This window comes from Arvicanthis niloticus, chromosome 11, assembly GCF_011762505.2.
Source record: "Arvicanthis niloticus isolate mArvNil1 chromosome 11, mArvNil1.pat.X, whole genome shotgun sequence".
Taxonomy (NCBI): Eukaryota; Metazoa; Chordata; class Mammalia; order Rodentia; family Muridae; genus Arvicanthis; species Arvicanthis niloticus.
Genome location: NC_047668.1, coordinates 16897279 through 16918066, shown reverse-complemented (window position 1 = coordinate 16918066; position 20788 = coordinate 16897279). Strand labels below are relative to the sequence as shown.

The following is a 20788-nucleotide window of genomic DNA, read 5'->3' as shown; positions in this document are numbered from 1 at the left end:
TCTACAAACTAATTTTGCCTCTATTGTTTGGGATTAAAGGAATGTCTGTATTCCAGCCAGAGGGATTAAAGGTGTGTGCTAAGGGCTGAGCCACACCACAACTGGAAACAGATTTTTTCAGTAAATAATACAATATCAGGGTTCACAGTGTGATTAAATATCCTACAACATACAATCAATATAATACCAGAACTAGTAATTTTAAAACAAACTTAGTTTGAACTTGCTTTTTTATTATGTAAAATAAGAGAAATGGAAGTCAAAAAATAACAAATCTATTTCTCTTGCCAGAACCCAGAGGCTCACTACATAATAAAGAATGGCTTTGTGGTGCTAGAGTTGGGGCCCGAGGCCATATGTGCGCTTAGTTGGCCCGTGCTCTGCCACTCTGCTAACTGTAGCCCACTTTAAGAACTGAGTCCATTTTCTCAAAGAATTTAGAGAATTATTTAATCAGAGTCCTGTCGACTCCATTACAGAGTGTTGGGCAGCTGTTACAAAGTCAGAATAACTCATTTTTTCTCAGTTCTCCCTCTCACCACCCTGGAGAGGGTGCCTGTGGCAGCATCAGCTGTCATACAATACCAAGTTGCATCAACACTCAGAAGTTCAGAAGTTGCATGTTCCAAGTGTGTTTCCCTTGGCTTCAAAATCAGTTTTCCAATTGCAATCTCTCCTGGTTCCTCTTTGATTACTACTGTGGCCTGCTGTGGGCACACGCTGCTCCATGCCATCAGATGGAAACAGGAACTATTAAAGAACTGTGTTTGTCACTACATGTGGGAAACATTGAGAGACATGCCTGTTGGCGCCTTCCCACCATCCACAAGCCTGCCATAATTTAAACAGCATTTCCACCTGAAGTTTGCCATTTGGTGTAAAGATACTGGTGGATTTTTGGAGTACTCTAAAATTATTTTTATTTTAAAAAGAAACCACTGAACTTTTAGCCTCAGGCACCAGAGTATTCTATCTGTCCAAAGTTTAATTCTGTCCAAAGATGTGCTTAGTTTTGTTTTGTTATGTCAGAACCTCTTGTGAGTCTGGAAACTGTTACTCAAGCCACTCACGGTAATTTCCAACCCCAATAAGCCCGTGTGAAACCACACAACCCAGTTATCATAGTTATGAGCTATCTGCCTAGATGAGCAGCTCCATCACTATCCTCTCTCTCCCCAGTTGTGAGACCCCTGGCTACTTGCAGTTTTTCCTGGCCAGTGGTTCTGCTTCATATTGGCTTCTACCTCTTCCTCCTCTGTCCTCTCTCCTTCTGCCCTTCCCTACACCCCAGACTTCCAGTCCCACCTTTCCCTCTCACTGCCCAAGCATAGGCTCCAGCCTTTATTTGACCAGTTAGAATAGGAGAAGGTTCAGTGAAACCTCCTGAGTAGGAGATCTGCTCCTTGTCGGCAGCTCCTATTGAGGTAGCAGAATTAACATCAAAATGCAAACAGCATCAAGACAACCCACAACATATTTGCTTTTTAAACTTAAGGCAGGTCTACATTCTGAATCCTGGGCTGTCCATAAATTTGAGATACCCTTGTCTCAGCCTTGGATTAAAGGCATGATCCACTGCTTGGCTCTATCCTAATTTTGCATTAAATCCTGAAATTTCTCCATGGTATATAAACTGCCAAGAACCCTCTCCATGGAGGGATTTCTATAGTCAAAACATGTAGCTTCATTCCCAGGTACATTGGGTGTCCAAGAGCAAAACCACGAAGTTCATGCTCTGTCACATTGGCCAAGCACACCTTGACAGTGAAGGTTTACACTGTGCCTTCAGCATTCTGTCTCCTGCCCATAGCCCTGTGTACAGACGCTGACGGAAACAGATAAATGAGAAAGCTGTTTTATCTTCAGGCCAGTAGTCGTAAGCTAGTTATTAATTCATAAGAAGCAATATTTACAGTGGAAAATCTTGTGTAGTATCTGCTGCACAAAGGCTCCTATTACATAATTTATAAAATAATTGACATTGGGTCTTTTCACACACCCTGGAAAAAGAGGTTACATACAGGTAGGTGATGGATGGGTAGATGGGTGGTTGGATGGATGGATGGATGGGCGGGCGGGCGGGTGGGTAGATGGGTGGATGGATGGATGGATGGATGGATGGATGGATGGATGAATGGATAGATGGGTGGGTGGGTGGGTGGGTGGATGGTAGATAGATAGGTAAGATTCTTGCGCTGGTTTCTCCATGACTATTAAATAGTACAGAACTGAGCAGATCTAATTGCTCCCCAAGAATTCATAGAAAGAAGCCGGCCAGCATGTTTATGCATCTTCGACTGATAGTCACGCATTAGCTCTGCTTGCTGAGCTCACAGGGAGACAAGAGAAGGAATGAACAAGAGGCAGAGGGGGAGCCCGTGCAATCACTCTTTTTCCAAGACTTTTTTCAATTTACTTCACTGTTTAACATTTTAATGTTTAACAATTTAAATTTCTAGGTACTCAAAATGTAACCTAGGAATTATTCATGCTGTTCGAAGACACCTCTGTCAACCAGACATTAACATCTAATTGTCTTTCATCTAGTGCTCATTCATTGAATACAAGGACTTTAAACTGATCTACCGGCAATACGCAGCTCTCTTTGTTGTGGTTGGAGTTAATGACACTGAGGTAAGATGCTAGAAAGGCCTTGGAAGATGCAAGACGTTTCGTTTATTCTCGTTAAGTTACAGTTTTCTTCCTACTTCCTCCCCGAGAGCTAGTAAGCCTCTGTCAGAGTATGTGAGTCTCAGCAGAAGCTGGGAAAGCTGCGTGGACGGAAAATACTCTAGATGCTTATCCGTCTAGATGGACGGGTTACAGTTAAAGAGGCCAGACATTACAAAATGCTTTCCTTTTTGTGTGTGTGGGTTTGTTGTTGGTTTTGGTTTCTCTCTCTCTCTCTCTCTCTCTCTCTCTCTCTCTCTCTCTCTTTCTCTCATTTGAGTTTTTATTTTGTATTTATTTATTTATTTAGAGTCATTCTCACTGTGTAGCCTTGGATGGCCTCGAACTCAGAGATCTGGCGCCTCTGCCTCCTGAGCGGTGGGACTAAAGTCCTATACCGCCACACTCAGCTGTTTTATTACATTTTATTTATTTGTGCCACAGAATACATGTGGAGGTAACTTGCAAGAATTGATTCTCTCTCTTCACCATGTGTGTCCTGGGGAGCAAAGTCAGGTCATCAGGCTTGGTGACAAGTGCCTTTACCCTCTGAGCCATCTTGCTTGCCCTTTTTGTGTGTGGGTTTTTGTTGCTGTTTTGCTTTGTTTTGTTTTGTTGTGGCAACTTATGCTCCCCAGGCTGGTGTCATACCTGGAGACTCAGTCTTCCCAGCTCAGCCTCCAGAGTGGCCGGGACTACATATGGGCCGCCATGCCTGACCAGAAGTGCTTCTTTATCATGAGTGGTACTGATGCCCTCCTCCTGTCCTGTTATACAATGGGACAGGTCACACAAGCACAGGAGCCTGCCAGGCATACTATTAAATTTGGGTACTTTTTTAACCTGAGGGCATGATAACATTAATTACACTTTTCTTTTATTTTAGAATGAGATGGCTATCTATGAATTCATACATAATTTTGTGGAAGTTTTAGATGAGTACTTCAGCAGAGTGGTAAGTCTTAACCCAGTTTTCTAGAAATTGAGTTATTTGGGTGCATGTTAATATTATGTATTAATATAATTAATGTGTAAAAGCTAAAATAAATGCTGTTGTATTTACCGTCCCTTCTTGCTCATCATAGGTTTTACAGACCTATGTGTGCCTTAGATCATCACAAAGAAGACTATTTTAGTTTGCTTCTATTGCTGTGGTGAACAACAGGCAACTTGGGGAGCTTACAACTCTGAGGTCACAGTGCATGACTGAGGGAAGCCAGCACAGGAGCTTAGGGCAGGAAGTGAAGCGGAGGCCATGGAGGACTGCTGCTGACTCGCTTGCCCCCTGTGACTTGCTCAGCCTGCTTTTTTATACAGCTCAGGATCATCTGCCCAAGAATGAATGAATGATTGAGTGATTTGATTGATTGATTGATTTCTTCTCTCCTACATTTTCTGAGATGCGATCAGCCTTGGCTAGATGATCAGTATGTAGACCAGGTAGAGCACTGCAGTGCCTCCAGTGTCCCAGGTGGCTTAGTTAGGGTTTTATGCTAAAGAGACACCATGACCAAGGCAGCTCTTACAAAGAAAAACATTTAATTAAGGCCGGCTTACATTTGCAGAGGTTTAGTCTGTATGAGGTTTACTCAGTATGTAGACCAGGTTAGCCTCAAACTTGCACAAATTGGCCTGCCTCTGCCGTGCAAGCACTGGTATTAAAAGCAGGCATCACCATGCCATCCTACTGAGTATGAAGTGAATTATTGGAGGTCAACCTTTGGAAAAATATCTGTTTAATCCTTTGCTTAGTTTTTAATGGCACTAAAGATTTAGTAATGACAGCCAGTCAATCTATGGTTGTGGTGGTTTGAATATGCTTGGCCCAGGGAGTGTCACTATTAGGAGGTGTGGCCTTTTGGAGTAGGTGCGGCCTTGTTGGAGGAAGTGTGTCACGGTTGTCCCGTGGTGGTGGTGAAGGACTTTGAGATCCTCCTAGCTGCCTGGAAGACAGGCTTTTTCTGCAGCCCTTCGATGAAGATGTAGAACTTTCAGCTCCTTCTCCAGTACCATGCCTGTCTGCACACTGCCATGTTTTCTGCTATGAGAGTAATGGACTGAACCTCTGAAACTGCAAGCCTGCCCCAATTAAATATTCGCCTTTATAAGTGTTGCCTTGGTCATGGTGTCTCTTCAGAGCAATGGAGACCCTAACTACAACAATGATTTTCCCTGTTGCTTATGTTTTAGTGTTGTGTTTAGAAAGCCTTTAGATTCACCCCCTTGTTTTCTGATTTTAGTTTCTAAATTTGTTTTGGATCCATTTTAAGTGATTTTTTTTCTATGTTGTAAATTATAGATTACCTTGATTTAGTTTTTTCTTATTTTAGTTTGGATGGATGTGTAGCTCCAAACTGGCCTTGAACTCATAATCCTCATGCCTCTGCTTCCCAAAGGCTGGAATTACAAGCATGCAGCATCATTTTTTTTTATATGTAGGTATCTATTCATCTCTGTAGCAATTATTGAAAGAACTGTCCTTCTCCATCCATGACTGTCTTAGCTTCTTACTGTGAAGCAACTGCTCACAAGTAAGGACTGAGTCAGGGATGGTGGTACACAGATGAGGCGGAGGCAGGAAGGCAGGGAGTTCAGGGCCATCAGCTGCAAAGTAAGTTCAAGGCAAGCTTGGGCTGCATGACGCCATGCAGCAAACAAAACAGCAATTTTATTTAAAGCAAATGCAAAAACTTATTTCCAGCCTCTCATTTCTATTCCATTGAACATAGCATTGTTAGTATCATACTGTCCTGACTAATGCAGCTCTACAGTAAGTTGGAAGTGAAGCTGTCTTTTAAACAAGAATCAGTGGAGATGGTTGGTATCATCAGCAACACCAGCTGCAGTGCCTCCAGTGTCCAGTGGCTTAGTTAGGGTTTTATGCTAAAGAGACACCATGACCAAGGCAGCTCTTACAAAGAAAAACATTTAATTAAGGCTGGCTTACAATTGCAGAGGTTTGGTCTGTCATCATCATGGCAGGAAGCATGGTAGCCTGCAGGCAGACATGGTGCTGGAGAAGGAGCCAAGAGTTCTACATCTCGATCTAAAGGCGACCAGGAGGAGACTGTCTTCTGTAGGCCACCAGGAGGAGGGTCTGGACCACACTGGCCAGACTTGACCATATATATGAGACCTCAGAGTCCCACCTCCACAGTGACACACTTCCTCCAACAAGACCACACCTCCTCCAATAAAGCTATACCTCCTAATAGTGCTACTTCCCATGGACCAAGCATATTCAAACCACCATACTAGGTATTCTCGAACTAAAGGCTTCCTCCTGCCTCTACCTCCCTAGTCCTGGGGTTTACAGACGAGTACTGCCACACTCAGTCGGCACAGTACTGAAGGCTTTGTGCTTACTGGGCAAGCACTGTACTGCTGCGCTACATCCCTACTTACTGTTTCTCAGGTGTGTTTATTTCATTCTGCCTTTATATAAAAAGATTAGGAAGGCCAGGCGGTGGTGGCGCACATCTTTTATCCCAGCACTTGGGAGGCAGAAGCAGGCGGATTTCTGAGTTCGAGGCCAGCCTGGTCTACAGAGTGAGTTCCAGGACAGCCAGGGCTACACAGAGAAACCCTGTCTTGAAAAACCAAAAAAAAAAAAAAAAAAAAAAAAAAAAAAAAAATTAGGAAGGAGTGGATCCACACTGCTGCCTTCTGTGGCAGTTAGCAATACTGAGCACACTAATACCAAATGGCCACACTCGTGTTTCGAAGCTGTGTCTTCTGAGGTATATGAGAGGTAGAGAGAGGCAAAAGGAATGGGAGTTCTAGGTCTTTCTTGATTGCATGGTGGATTAGAAGCCAACCTAGACAACACATACCGTGTCTCAAAAAGAACAAGGAAGTTATGTCTTTAATCCAATTGAATTCATTTAATTCATGGCCTGGGATGAACTTTAGAAGCTCTTCCTGGGGAACCAACCAGTTCATTGCCTCAGTGCAGTGGCCCCCAGAGTCTGGCACCTTGAACAGCAGTATAAACTGGGAACTTTCTAGAAACCCAAGCTTTGGCCTTCACCCTGTGCCACAGGATCAGGAACTCTGCCTATGTCCCTCAGTCTGATTTTTCCAGGCCTTCCAGTGATTCTGATACATGTGGAAGTTTAGGAGCAGTAAGGTAACCTTAATACATAAGGCCTGTCAGCAATTTCCTACTTCAGTTGATGGCACTTGGAAGATGGCTGCTGGCCTGTGGCATGACAAGTCATGCATCTCCAGGGGATGGGCACCTCCCCCTAGGCTGGAAACAGAAAAGAGATCAAGTGATTTCCCAAGCTGGACATGCTGGGATAGAGAACTGGAGAGTAGCCTTAAACCTATGTCTGTGTTGGCTGTGTAGACAGAGAATCGTAGGTAAGCAATGTCTATAATCCTTTCCTTATACTAGAAAGACTGCCAGCCCGCCAGCTACCACTGTGGGCAGCTCTGAGTATGGACAGCGCACTTAGTGTGACTAGGAAATTGAAACATTATTGGATTGTAATGAGTTCTGTGTAAACCCACATTGGGCAGGTGGTGGCCATATTATCAGCAGCACAGTCCTGGCACTTGCTCCTCGAGGAGACCACTCTTATGTTAGAGTAGACTGGATGCAAGCCAGGGGCTGTGATACCCATAGCCACTTTCAAGTGACACTCACCCAGAAAGAATATAATTTCTAAAATGTCTGAAAGCAGGGAGGACAAAAAAGGCTCACACTGTTGCCGCAAGGCGTTTAAGTTATTGTTATATCCAGTCACTAAAAATAAACGGCACATGTAGAATTGTAGCTGTCATTTTAGGGAGCAAGCCAGTGACTGAATGGACCACGAAAGTCAAGAGTCGGATTTAACTTAACCCAGGCGACAGTGCAGGGCTTGTGCTGCACCAGGAATGACCCTGTCAGGATCTAACCAGAGGCAGTGACAGGAAGAAGGAAGAGCATGGGGAAGAAACAAGGCCTAGGCCCTCACTGAGGGTGCCCTGTCAGCTAAGACTTATTTTTAGCTTGGTGAGTTTTGAGCATTCTTCCTGGGGTATTTTTATCTTAGAGAGTTTCAGCAGCTTAAATTTGGAATGCATTTCATGCTGTTACACCAGGAAAAGCATCTCGGTGTCATACTTTCAAAAACAAAAGCCAAACTGGTTGGTCTCTGGAGGTCCCCGGTCAGCATTGCTGTTGTGGAGAGAGTCAGCCGGGCTTCCTCTCCCTCCCCATCACATGTGACCTCACTCCCATTTCCTGTTCCCTCTGCACAACTATTTTATTGACAAAAAAAAAATCAGTACAGAGACGCAGGAAAACAAAGAGGATGGGTTCAAGGCATTATCCATCTGTTAAGACTCAGACTGTACACTGCCAGAATGGCGCCCAGTGTGGACTCCGTGGGAGTGACCTATAAGCAGAAAAGTAACACCCTCACTGTGAACAAAGATCTGGGCAGGCTGTGCATGTGAGATAGTTCTATCCCTTCAGCTCAGTTTTACTGTGAACCTCAAAGTGCTTCAGATAGGATGCTTTCAAAGCGGGTGGAAGACTGTCAGCTGGACCATCATTTAGGGACATCTGTTTAGATGTCCATGCCCTTTAGACCTAATGCACCCACCTGTAACTTTGTAACTGGACATCTGGATATACATCTGTCTGTAGGATAATACTGACAGTGGTGGGAGATGAGTTCCAGGCCCCACCACAGCCTGTGGGTACCAAATCCCTACAAGCTTAAGTCCCTTATGCACAGTGTCGGCATATATCTGACACACACTCTCGATAACTCTAACTCATCTGAGTTACTCATCCGACTCGTCTTTTAGCACCTAGCACAGAGTAAACGCTATATGAGCAGTGGTTACGCCTAAGAAATTGTGGCAGAGTAAAAAGTATATATGTTCAGTACAAGCACAGTTTGTCCCAAGCATTTTACAGACTGCTTAATTGAGTTAATGGATATGGAATTCATTGATACAGAGGACTGATTACATACTGCTTTTTAATTTTATTTAATTTTGTGGTATGGAGGTCAACACTAAGGCATTAAAAATGTCAGGTTCGCACTGTATACCCTGAGCTACCTCTCCCAGCTTGCATAGCAGTTGGTAACCTGCATTCTACTTTGCAGCTTGCTAGTAATTAGACATCTACACCATCTTTTGTTGATGGCTACTATTTACTGACCTAACCCCCCTTGATAGTCCATTGGATTACTATCAATAGTTTGCAGTTGTAATGGCTTCCCTCTGACTCTCCTGCCGCCATTCCCTGAGCTTCCTCACCATAAGCCCCTGAAGTAATCGATGGATGCAAAGAGAAGGCACACTCCTGAGGCTTTGGACACTTTATTATTCCCCGTACTTTTTGCTTGCTTTTGGTTCTGTCTGGTGTTTTGAGACAGGATCTTACTCTGTTAGCCCAGGCAGACCTGAGTTTGTAGCAGTCCTCCTGCCTCAGCTTCCCAAGATTCCAGGCATGAGCCACCAACCCCAGCTTTCCCGCTACCATTTGCCCTCTAACCTGCAGCTTTCTTTTCCTCATGTTTCTTCCTGTCTCAGTTTCCAGCTCGGCTCCCACTCTGGGCTCCAGCAGGTGTAGGAGCCGCACCTGCCGCTCCCAGGCTGGGAGACAGGGCAGCCCGTAAGGGTTCAGTTGAGCGTGCTGTCTGGGGTCATCTTCTCACCGTGTGTTCTTGTTTCCTTTTTCAGAGTGAACTAGATGTATCCTTTTTCCATACATTTTTCTATGGTATGTGGCAAAAGCACACTCAGGATGTAACCAGGTAAGTGTCATCACGCTGGAGGATGACTTGGCAGAATCCAGGACGATAATTTGCAGCGCTGCCAAGCCAGTGCCACAGCCACAGAACTTCCCAGCCCTCTCCTTTCAAAGATGGTACTTTGTAAGGTTCCTTTTTCCTTTTCTCCAAACAAAGAACTGAGGTGGTGGTATTTAAAAATAACTGTTATAGGGCTGGAGAGATGGCTCAGTGGTTAAGACCACTGGCTGCTCTTCCAGAGGACCCAGGTTCAATTCCCAGCACCCATGTGGCAGCTCACAACTCTCTGTAACCTTAGTCCCAGAGTTTCTGACACACTCATACAGACATACATACACGAATGAATATATATATATATATATATATATATATATATATATATATATATATCAGATCTGTTCAAAATGTGTATCCCACAGATGAAGTGCTTGGTTTTCTCAGAGAGACTGAACTTTTAGGCCTCTGGGATAAATTTCCAGAAAGCTCCTCATGAACAGAAAAAGGTATTCTGGGGGATTAGCTGGAGGGTTAAAGACGTTGCCTGGCTTATGTTCATTTCCTTTATAGCAGAAAAAGTTCTTTCTCTCTTTTAAATCTAAATTGTCTGTGTGTCCTGGGGATGCAGCCAGTGGTAGAACACCTCCTAGCATGTGCCTGGCCCTGGGTTCAGACCTAGCACCTTACAGCAGAATAAACATACCCCTGGTCCCAAATGGAGGCAGGCACTCAGCAGGCTTTTTGTAAGTCTCCAAAAGTATAGTATTTTGACTTCTAAGATTATCTGCTGGCTTTGAAGCCAGAAAGAAAGCCCAGTGGTTAAGAATGCATGCAGACTGCTCCCGAGAAGACCTGGGCTTGGCTCTGAACACTTAGGTCAGGCAGCTCACAACTGCTTGACACTGCAGTTCTAGGGGTTCTAGTGAACTCTTCTGGAATCCTCAGGCACCTAAGTACATGGAGGGCACGTAACTGCACCTGAGACTGGACATGGGGGCGCACACCTTTGATCTCAGCACTCGGGAGGCAGACACAGGCAGATCTCTGTAAGTTCCAGGCCAGCTAGGTCTACACAGTGAATTCTAGGCCAGCCATTGCTACACAGTGAGAAACAGTATTCAAAAAGCAATAAAATAAACCCACTCATGCGCACACACATAAAGTAAAAGATAAACATTTTATTAAAATATGCCTATCATTTGACAGTGATAAAGACAGCTTTTGAAAACACTTCAATCTTAAATCTAAAATAACTATTTATTTATGTATAATATTAGCAGATAACATGAGTATAACATGAAATTCATATATGTGTGTGTGTGTGTGTGTGTGTGTGTGTTTATGTGTGTGTTTATGTGAAGCCACTGCTCGAATGAACATATCTGTGCCAGCACAGTCTTCTGGAGAAATCTAAATCATTTGGAGACCTCTTTTTAAGTCACTGTGGAAAGGTGATTGCGCCCTAGTGGTGAATGACCCAAACATATGATACGTCTGGCCTAAGATCAGGCCGTGTATGTGACAGTCTGTCTTTTATTTTTTTAATATGTATTTATTTATTTATTTATTTAATGTGTGGAGATGTTCTGTGTGTACATGTGTGTACATATCTGTACATGTATGTGTTTGGTGCTCTTGGAGGCCACAAGAGGGCATCAGATTCCCCCAGAACTGGAGTTAGGGGTGATTGTGAGCCACCAGGTGGGTGCTGGGAACTGAGCCCAGGTCTACTGGAAGAGCAGCAGTACTCTCAACCACTGAGCCATCTCCTCACCCCATGGCATTTTATCTTAACTGAGCCATTTTAAACCAATTCAAAATAAATCTGCTTCTGGAATTCAAAAACTCAAGATCCAGTTTGGCCTTGCCACTAACTGCCCGTTGTATTGAACAAGCCACATTTCAGAGGGATAACCAGATTAGAGAAGCTTGGGTACTCTATCAGTGGTTCCAGGGAAGGGACTAAGTAACCTGCCACCCGAAGAAGGGTTCTTCCAGATCCAGCTGAGACTGGCCGCAAAGCAGCCGTTGTACACTAGAGTTTCACTGGTTGTATTGGAGTAGTTTATGCAGACTAGTGTTTAGTGGAAAGAGAGGCAGGTATGTTTGTCTTTATAGACTTCTGGAATGATCCAGCTTTCTAGTTTCAACTTATTTTTTATACCACAATTTGTGTTTTTATCTCTCCTTTACCTTTTTGTTGTTGTTGTGTGTTTTTGTTGAGACTGGGTTTCTCTATGTAGCCCTAGCTGGTCTTGAACTTGCTATGGCCTGGAACTGACCAGATGCCCCTGCTGGGGTTAAGGTGTGCACCACCACACCCAGACCACGTGCTTTCATTTCACCCTTTCTTCCTCACTGTGTTGTGTATGTTAGTCTGGGGGGAACCATCAAAAAAACAGCAGATTCAAAACTCAAGGCTCACACACGGTCCTCTGTAGCATATCACCTCAGAGAATCAGCAGTCCATGGAGGCGCCACTCTAGTTCCTGCCTTCCTGGGGAGCTACACTTCCTGCAGCTCACTCTTCAATGCCACAGAAGCTGCTAGAGCAGTGACTGCTCCCTGGAGTGCTCTCTTCAGCCTCAAAGTTTGAAAACAAGCGGTTGCCACATTTGAACACTCAGGTCCCTCAGTCTTTGAGAAAGCCTTCCTGTTCTGCTCACACGTGAGCAAGGATGGGTCTGGGTGTGGCTACAGAGGAGGGGTGTCAGAGCCCCAGGAAGCCCCCAGGAAGCCCCTTTCCTCTCTGTGATGTTTAAGGCTGAGGTTCCCTGCACTGGGCTTTGAGAAATAAGGCCGACCAGTTACATTTCCCTCTGTACACACTACTGTTCTACTTCCCGCTGAGACTTACAAAATCAGATAGATGGGATTTAAACAGAAATGACCCAGCACAAGAAATCAGGAATTCCGGCTTGTTGAAACCCTTCATTCCAGTATGTGGATCCCCCTTGGTGCAGTGGTGTCCAGGGAGCAAACTGTCCCCTTGAGACTGAGCACCTCAGTGACTTCAGTCACCGCTATGGGGAGTAAGTGTCTCACATCGTCCTCCCAAGTGCTGGCTGGGATTACACTGTGAGCCACTCCAGCTCTTATCTTTAAATGTGTTCTCTGAAGCCCCACGGTACCATACCCTGCTACCATCTCTTCCAAAGCCCTCTGTCTTGCCCTACTCACTTTGTCCCTAGCGTCTTGGTTATTTTAGTCAAAAGTAGTGACAACAAGTTACAAGCAGCAGCAGGAGTTGGGGCGCATTTGTCCCTGTGCTGAGCTGGGGTGCCGTTCACTGGGAGAACACTAGCCTAGCACTCCTAAATTCAATCCCAGGAAAGCAAGCTAGAAAGAAATACAGACAAACCCACAGCTTACAGTCATACTTTAAAAGTATTATTTTTTAGATTTTATATGTTCAGGTGTTTTGTTTGTATGTATTTCTGTGTGTCACATCCGTGCCTAACACCCAAAGGAGTTCAGAAAGGGTGCCCCATCTCCTGGACCTAGAGTTACAGATGGTTATGAACTACTATGTGGGTGTTCTTAACTGTTGAGCCATCTCTCTAGCTCCCTAGAGGAAGCCATTTTGGTGTCTAGGCCAGACTGTGCCTTGCAATTGTTCTGAAATTCCATTTAGCCCTGGTTTGATCCATTCTCTCACTTCCTAAAGACGATATTCCTAAACCCACCATATTTGTATTTAAAAATCCTGTAGGGCTGAGTACAGTGGAAAGGCAGAGGGAGAAGAGTCAGGAGTTCAAGGCCATCTTCAACTACCAGAACAAAGTCAAGGCCAGTCAGACTACCCAAGATCCTGGCTCAAGTAAAAACATATAAGAAACCTATGTTTTAGGAGCTGGAGATCAGCTCCTTGTGTTCCATTACAGTTTGCCTTCTATAGAAATCCGTAACGTTCCTGGGTTACCATGTTGAGAAACCGGATTTAGTCAGTGTGCTCCTTGGAAAGTTATATATGGTCTTCAGGGTCAGTCATGTTCAACCCAGGCTGAAGGGAGCTCTTTCCCTGGCTACCTGAGTTCATGGAGTCCAGTTCCTTTTTGCCGCCTCCTGTTCCTCATGTCAGAGCTAAAGTATTTGCCTGTGTTTATTGCCTTGAGGCTTGGCATATAGGATACTTTTTTGGTCCTTGGCATATGGCCCACCAGTGTGCACAAGTTGCTCATAAACCAAACCAAGATCTGAACAACAGCTGTATTCCTATTTTAAAGGAGGCATGTGATTTTGGGGAGCCATCAGATGTCAGGCCTCCGCTTTGCATTGGGATCTGGTCTAGGTTTGCTTGTGTGGTGCAGAACTGGGTGATCATTAGGATTGAGCCAGATACAGAGAGCCAGGCAGCCACAGCACATGACCTCGCTGACCGACTGTGCCCACAGCACATGGCCTCGCTGACCGACTGTGCCCACAGCACATGACCTCGCTGACTGACTGTGCCCACAGCACATGACCTCGCTGACTGACTGTGTCCACAGCACATGGCCTCGCTGACTGACTGACTGACTGTGCCCACAGTACATGGCCTCGCTGACTGACTGACTGTGCCCACAGCACATGACCTCGCTAACTGATTGACTGTGCCCACAGCACATGACCTCACTGACTGACTGTGCCCACAGCACATGACCTCGCTGACTGACTGACTGACTGTGCCCACAGCACATGACCTCGCTAACTGATTGACTGTGCCCACAGCACATGACCTCGCTGACTGACTGTGCCCACAGCACATGGCCTCGCTGACTGACTGACTGACTGTGCCTACAGCACATGACCTCGCTAACTGACTGACTGTGCCCACAGCACATGACTTCGCTGACTGACTGACTGTGCCCACAGCACATGACCTTGCTGACTGACTTGTGTTTCCAGGAGGTTGGAAAGGTCAGGCTTGCCACAGAACCTTGTCCTTACGATGTGGGGTGCCAGTGGTTGTTACAATTCAGCAATTAAATTCTGATTGGAGTTTCAGAACCGTCGGCAGTTGCTCAAGGGGACATCCAAACAACAGCTGTTTATATGCTAAAGATGCAAGACTTTGATCAGTGAAACAATTTAAACAGATAAAATGAGGTTTCCTGATTCAAAGATCAAGAAAATCAGTGAAGCCCCTGCCCTCGACGCCTGCAGAGTCCGAGTCTGTTTCATTCAGCCGCCTGAGCTGCTCAACGCCTCCTTATTGTTGAGACAGGCAGATCTATGCCAGGCAGATCTCTGGCTTGTTTCACAGCCAAAAATGACCCTGAACTTCTGATCCCTGTCCTCACTTCCCAGGAGTGGAGATTCCAGGTGTGTGTTCCTGCACCTTGTTCAGAGGGTGCTGGGATAAACCCCAGGATGTCACAAGAGCGAGGCAAGCCCTGCCCACTGAGCTGCACCCTTCCCAGCTTCAGCTCTATTTGTCTGACTGGTTCCCATTTTGTCTCAGCTTGTAAACTCTGGCCACTGGTTCTGATGAACAGGGCTGAGCCTAACTGAATTCCAGTCCTACTTTGGCCTAGGACAAAGCACAAAGCAATCATCTATATAATTGGAAGACATTATTAATAGGTATGTCAGAGCAAAGGGTTTTTTTTTTTTTTTTTTTTTTTTTCTGGGTCACTTAGGGACAGTTCCCATCAGCTCCTGAAAAAGTTTATTCTGCTAGAGGGCTATTTGCACAGAACTTAATGAGATGTTAACAGAGTGGAAATTGAAGCCATTCACAGGCTGTCCCATTCTCTGTAGACAGACTTCACTGAACAAGTACAATAGAGACTTTGAATATCAGGAATTGAACAATATCAGGTAATGATTTGTTTTGCAAATATTCCCTAATTACAGACTCACTGGTGCTTCTAATCACCTATTTGTCAAATGAAGTTTTTCCATTTGAAGCAGCTGTTTCTTTTCAAACAGCTCCTTAAAAACAGAATCTCAAATTTCAAATGTAAAATTAAGAAACATCCAGCCATTGCAGCCACCTTGGTCCATAGTTAGATGCTCAGAGGAAAGGATTCCCAGGGAGTCTGGAGCCTTCTGGTTCCTTACTGCCAGTGCCCTCTCCTTCAGAGACTAGCTTTCCAGTAAGTGCTTCACCAAGCTAAGGCTTAAGAATCTGAAGAGATTCCATTTGTGAAACTCAGGGCTTGGGTCTTGGGGAAGTTTAGTCTCTGCTTCTATATTGTTTTCTCTCTGGACTATTTTTTTCTAACTGGCAGAGAAGACAGCTGATGCTGCCGATGCTGCAGGCCTAGAACGATGTTTGTTGTGGGTAGGTAGAGCCTGGGGCTCCTGGAGAGAAGCCTGGAGAACAGAGCAGTCAGTCCAGCCCAGCTCTGGCTTATACCTGCTCCATGACCTTGGCCAGACTTTAGACTGTTTACTGCTGAATAAAATGAGGATTGTACAGAAGACTGTATATTAAGGCATTTATTACAGTGCCTGGAACCCTGAACTTCCAACAGCATCACTGCTGTTACTGAGGCTGAATTGTCACTTGCTGTCTTCTCTGGCACTTAAACCTTCTGCCCCACTCTATGCTCCTCTGGATTGGGATGTAGCTCAATGCTAGAGTGTCACCTAATGTGTAAGGCCCTGAGTTCCAGCCTAAGGACCTAAGCACAGATACATATACACACACACTCACAAGCACACGAGCATGACGCAAGCACACTAACATAATTTAGGTAGCTGTTTCATTTCAACATCTACTTATCTCACGTTTTTAGCCAAGATGAATATAGGTATGTACATGTATATTGAGGTAATGTCTACTTAGGATTTAAACATTTTTTGTTTAGGTTTATTTACACCAGGAAATACCAGGCTAAGCCATGTTACTATTTATATTCATTAAATTCTCTGACAGATTTCCTTAATGCGACCTAGATACTATTTAACTTGGATAAAGTGCACATCATTTTGGATGAGATGGTGTTAAACGGCTGCATTGTGGAGACTAACAGGGCGAGAATCCTCGCCCCTCTGCTGCTTCTGGACAAGACGTCGGAAAGCTGACGACGACTAAGGGGGCACGAGTGAAGAGAAGGCCAAGGCAGACGTCACTGCCAACAGCAGCCTTCCGAGAACCGTCTCTAGCTATCACCCTTAGTTCCCAAAGGGAAAGCAGTCCATGTGTACAAGCAAAATTTTTCTCTTCACAGAGCCACAGTTTTACTTGGTAACTATAAGCTTGCTTTTCCTTCTGCAGGAACAGCGGGGTCACAGTGTGAAGAACGTGTGGCAGTTGTCTATCAGCCAATAAACTTGACACTGACCTGACCATGTGATATCTGAGTAAAGTCCTGCTTGCTCCCTCTTTCCTTAAAGTCCTGAGTACGCTGTCTCCATTGTGCTACATATGGCCCTGCCTGGGCGCGCCATCACTTTTCTTAAATGGTGTGTGTGTGTGTGTGTGTGTGTGTGTGTGTGTGTGTGTGTGTGCGCGCGCGAGCGCATGCACGTGTACGCTTCCACAATTGCTTTTACTGTATTTGAAGTATAGTTCTAATTTATTCTTTGAGAACTTCATTATGTGTGTGCAATGTATTTGGTCACATCCACCTTTCACTCCCCATTTTTTTTGTTTGTTTGTTTGTTTGTTTGTTTTGTTTTGTTTTGTTTTTGAGACAGAGTCTCTCACTGAGCCTAGAGCTCACTGAAGGGCTGGACTGGCTGGCCAGCAAGCCACAGGGATCCTGTCCTCAGCTTCTCAAGGCTGGGATCACAGCCATGTACTGCTCTACTGGACTTAAGTTCTGAAGATCTGGACTTGGGTTCCTGGTGTGGTACAAGCACCTTTACCACCTAAGCCTTCTCTTTGGACCTATTTCATTGTATTTTATTTTATTTTGCAAGGTTATCTGTAGTGCCTACAGCATCTATAAGAGGGATAACCTTGTTCTGGGCCTACCTGAGATGTGTATTAAAATTCTGTCTCAAACAAACAAACAAGCACCCAGAAGTTTATTCTAATGCACACCTAAGAAATTCAGTTTTATTTGCCAGTTTCTGGAAGTATTTGATAGCCATTTTAAGGATATTTAGCAATTATGATGCCAACATGTAATTAACAATGGTGCTATGAAATAATCATTGAGCATTACAAGAGCTCTAACAGCTGTTATGATGCCACATTTTACTATTTATTTTTGCATATTTAGGCAGGGTTTCACTGTAGCCAGGGGTGGCCCCAAAATTCTTATGTAGCTGAGGATGACCTGGAGCTCCAAATCCTCTGGCCTGTGCCTCCCAAGGTCTGGGACTACAGGTTATCATGTCTGGTTACTGCATAGTCTAAAGTGTCTTCCTACTAAACTCACTAATAAAATTTACTTTAGTCCCAAGAAATAAAACAATTTTATCAGGCTGGTGCAAAATAGGCACTTTCCTTCCTCTTATTCTATAAAAGTTTCATTTTTAAATTAACCCCCAAGGTATTTTATAGGACTTGGGAACATTTGATGAACGTGTGTGTCATCCTGCACAGGCCCATGCTAACCTCTGTATCGTTCCAGTTTCACTGTACATGGCTGCTGAAGCGAGCACAAGTCATGTCTAACTCCTCTTCATTGTTTTAGAAACTGTCAGTACAGAAGGACCTGTTCCCCACACCCCTCCAAAATCTTCTGCCACTCAGACAACAGAGTACACTGCGCTCTTTCCAAGAGCATGTATGTGCACACTGGTGTGGAGGGGCTGTGCACTGGGGGGCCAGAGCTCTGGACACTATGCAGGACTCAGAGTTCTCCCGCCTATATCGGTCCTCCGAGAGGCATGCGCCGTGCTGCTCTCGCTTAAGGATGGGGAGAGGAGACAGTTCTTTTTCTAAAATTCTATATACCGATTTTAGAGTTTTGATCTATAAAGACCAGAAAAACGAGTCATACCAGACTCTAAAGCAAATGTGGGTTGTTCTGAACTCACTTGGGAGGCACGGGACGGCTTCTGGCCTGTGGGAGCGATACACGTTGCAGGTACTCCGTCCTCAGGAGTTGGGGAAAGCCCCGTCTACATCAAAGACCTTCAGACGTCTTGTGGAGATGCAGCAGCAGGGAAACACTGTCCTAGTTGGTAGGCACTTAATCAGTAGCCTATGGAGGTAACTGCAGAAACTGGTGCACCACAAGTAGCTAGGGAGTGGACAAAATTAATTTTTGGGTCACACTAAAATAGTAGATGAATTATATCTTGGCACAGATTCTAGTACCTTTAGAGAATATTAAAGTTTGAAAAACATTAAGTAGATACCATAGGCAGATATGCTGAAGAGCTTCTGTGCTTGGAGACCCTGGTGTGTCTGACACCTGACTCTTAGTGAACTGTGATTCGGCTGTCGGCTTCGTGCTGTGCGACCACCATTCCAGCTAAGAGCCTGCAGTAACTTTTAAACTGATCTAAAAATCACAACATAACCCACTGTAGCAACTTGCTAGACTAGGACCTGGCAAGTGGACTCAAAACAGGCAGGGGTTGAATATTTTACGGTATGTGAGCTAGTCTTGGCTATCTTCCCCACTCAGACAGTGTCATGCAAGAGCAACCATACATTGTCCATAAGTGAAAGAACATGACTGTTCTAAGACTATGGACATTCCAGAGCTGGGGGTGTCAGTAGGACATTTGCCTAGCATCCATGAGGGCCAGGGTTTGAGCCTAGCATGGCATAAAGCAGGCATGGTGGTGGTACATGCTATAATCCCAACACTGGGGAGACAGCAGAGGAGCCAGAAGTTCAACATTCTTGGTTACATGGAGTTTGAAGCCAGCCTAGGTCAGAGATCTTGGGAAAAAACATTTCTTCATGTCATAAAATACTACCTTTACTCATATCTTTAACAGTCTAAAAACCTGGGGGTAGTGAATAAATGCACTTATCACATAGTCTGGTGATCTGAATGTGAGTGCGAGCACCTACACGGGAGGAGACCAGCTCCTTTTTCTCTTTCCAAGACAGAATTTCACTGACTGCCCTGGATGGAACTCAAGAGATGCTCCTGCTTCTGCCTCCCCACTGCTGGGATTAACAGTGTGTGCCACCACACCCAGCTGGAGAAAACCAACACTTACAAGTTGTACCTCCATCCAAGTGCAGGGGTATACCACTCTCCACCACTCCCAAATCAGTGTTTAAAAGCAAGATAAACCATTTTAACATCACACTTACCACACAGTCAACAGGAACAGGCAGCAAACCATGATCTGTTCTCCTACCACCCAGCAGCCTTCACAAAAGCTTACCACACACAAGGTTTTCACCTTAGAAATTTAAATGATGGCAATCCTGTACACATGAAGTGAGTTTCAATTCTAGTATGGAGTTTAGTTGTGTAGCCATGACTTCAGTGAAAAGTTAAAATAAAGCCAAACAATAACAAAAACCCTTTGTTTTTCTGATTGAAAGTCAACGCTGAAATGCTGCTGTTAGGTCTTACTTAACTTTCAGTCTCACAGTCAAGCGTAAAGCAGATGAGGTGAAATACATAAAGCCCGTCTCTGGCTACACAGTTACAACACTGGTTCTATATCCAAGGAGTCACCGGAGAACAGGTTCACAATATTTCAAGCCTCCAAGAGGACATATGCAAATACAATGTGATTTATGTAAAAGACCATCCTGCAACCAATCCTCTGGGGACTCTGATACTACACACGGGCACTGACCATAGTCTGGGCTCTCTCTTGTGGTAGTAACTGTAGTCCTGAGCAACCTCAAATGTGCTCCAAACACCTGTTAAAAGCCACTGTGGGGAGCTGGAGAAATGGCCCAGTGGTTAAGAGCACTGCTTGCTCTTCTGGAGGATGCAGGTCAATTTCCTGCACCCATAAGGTGGCTCACAGCCACCAGTAACACCAGTCCCAGCAGTATCTTATGCCCTCTTCTGGCTTCCACAGGTATTGCACTCATGGTACACTCGTTTGTGCAAGCAATACATACAAAAAAAAAGGTTGTTGTTGTCATTATTATTATTATTATTATTATTATTGCTAAAGCTATTGTGGTAGCTATTGAGTATGGAAGTTAGAAAGACACTCCTTTCTTTAAAACCAGAAGATAGTAGTATTCTGGTTTCTTTCCACAGGAACAGAATATAGGAAGTACTTGTTGATCTCACATCTCCTCCTCCCTGAAGATTCAGTGCTAAGTAGCAGACCTGCTGTAGTTACTACTAGGGGCTGGAGAGATGGCTCAGCAGTTAAGAGCACTGACTGCTCTTCCAGAGGTCCTGAGTTCAATTCCCAGCAACTACATGGAGGCTCACAACCATCTGTAATGGGATCCCATGCCCTCTTCTGGTGTGTCTGAAGACAGTGACAATATACTCAACATATATAAAGTAAATAAAATCTTAAAAGAAAAAAAA

At 44.6% G+C, this 20788-nt stretch overlaps 1 protein-coding gene across 7 annotated transcripts in view; it reads left to right on the top strand.

Moving 5' to 3' along the window:
- Positions 1–16706, top strand: part of Ap4s1 (adaptor related protein complex 4 subunit sigma 1) — a 45022-nt gene extending 28316 nt beyond the window's left edge. For 6 of the 7 annotated variants that reach the window (XM_076941899.1, XM_034514602.2, XM_076941897.1 and 3 more), the window contains exons 3-6: positions 2548–2634; positions 3557–3625; positions 9361–9372; positions 16314–16706. In XM_076941899.1, coding sequence (XP_076798014.1) covers positions 2548–2634; positions 3557–3625; positions 9361–9372; positions 16314–16442 — 297 coding nt within the window. In that variant the 3' untranslated portion in view covers positions 16443–16706. Of the gene's footprint in view, positions 1–2547; positions 2635–3556; positions 3626–9360; positions 9435–16293 lie in introns of all 7 variants that reach the window. The other variant, XM_076941898.1, reaches the window with a different exon arrangement.
- The last annotated feature ends 4082 nt before the right edge of the window (positions 16707–20788 follow it).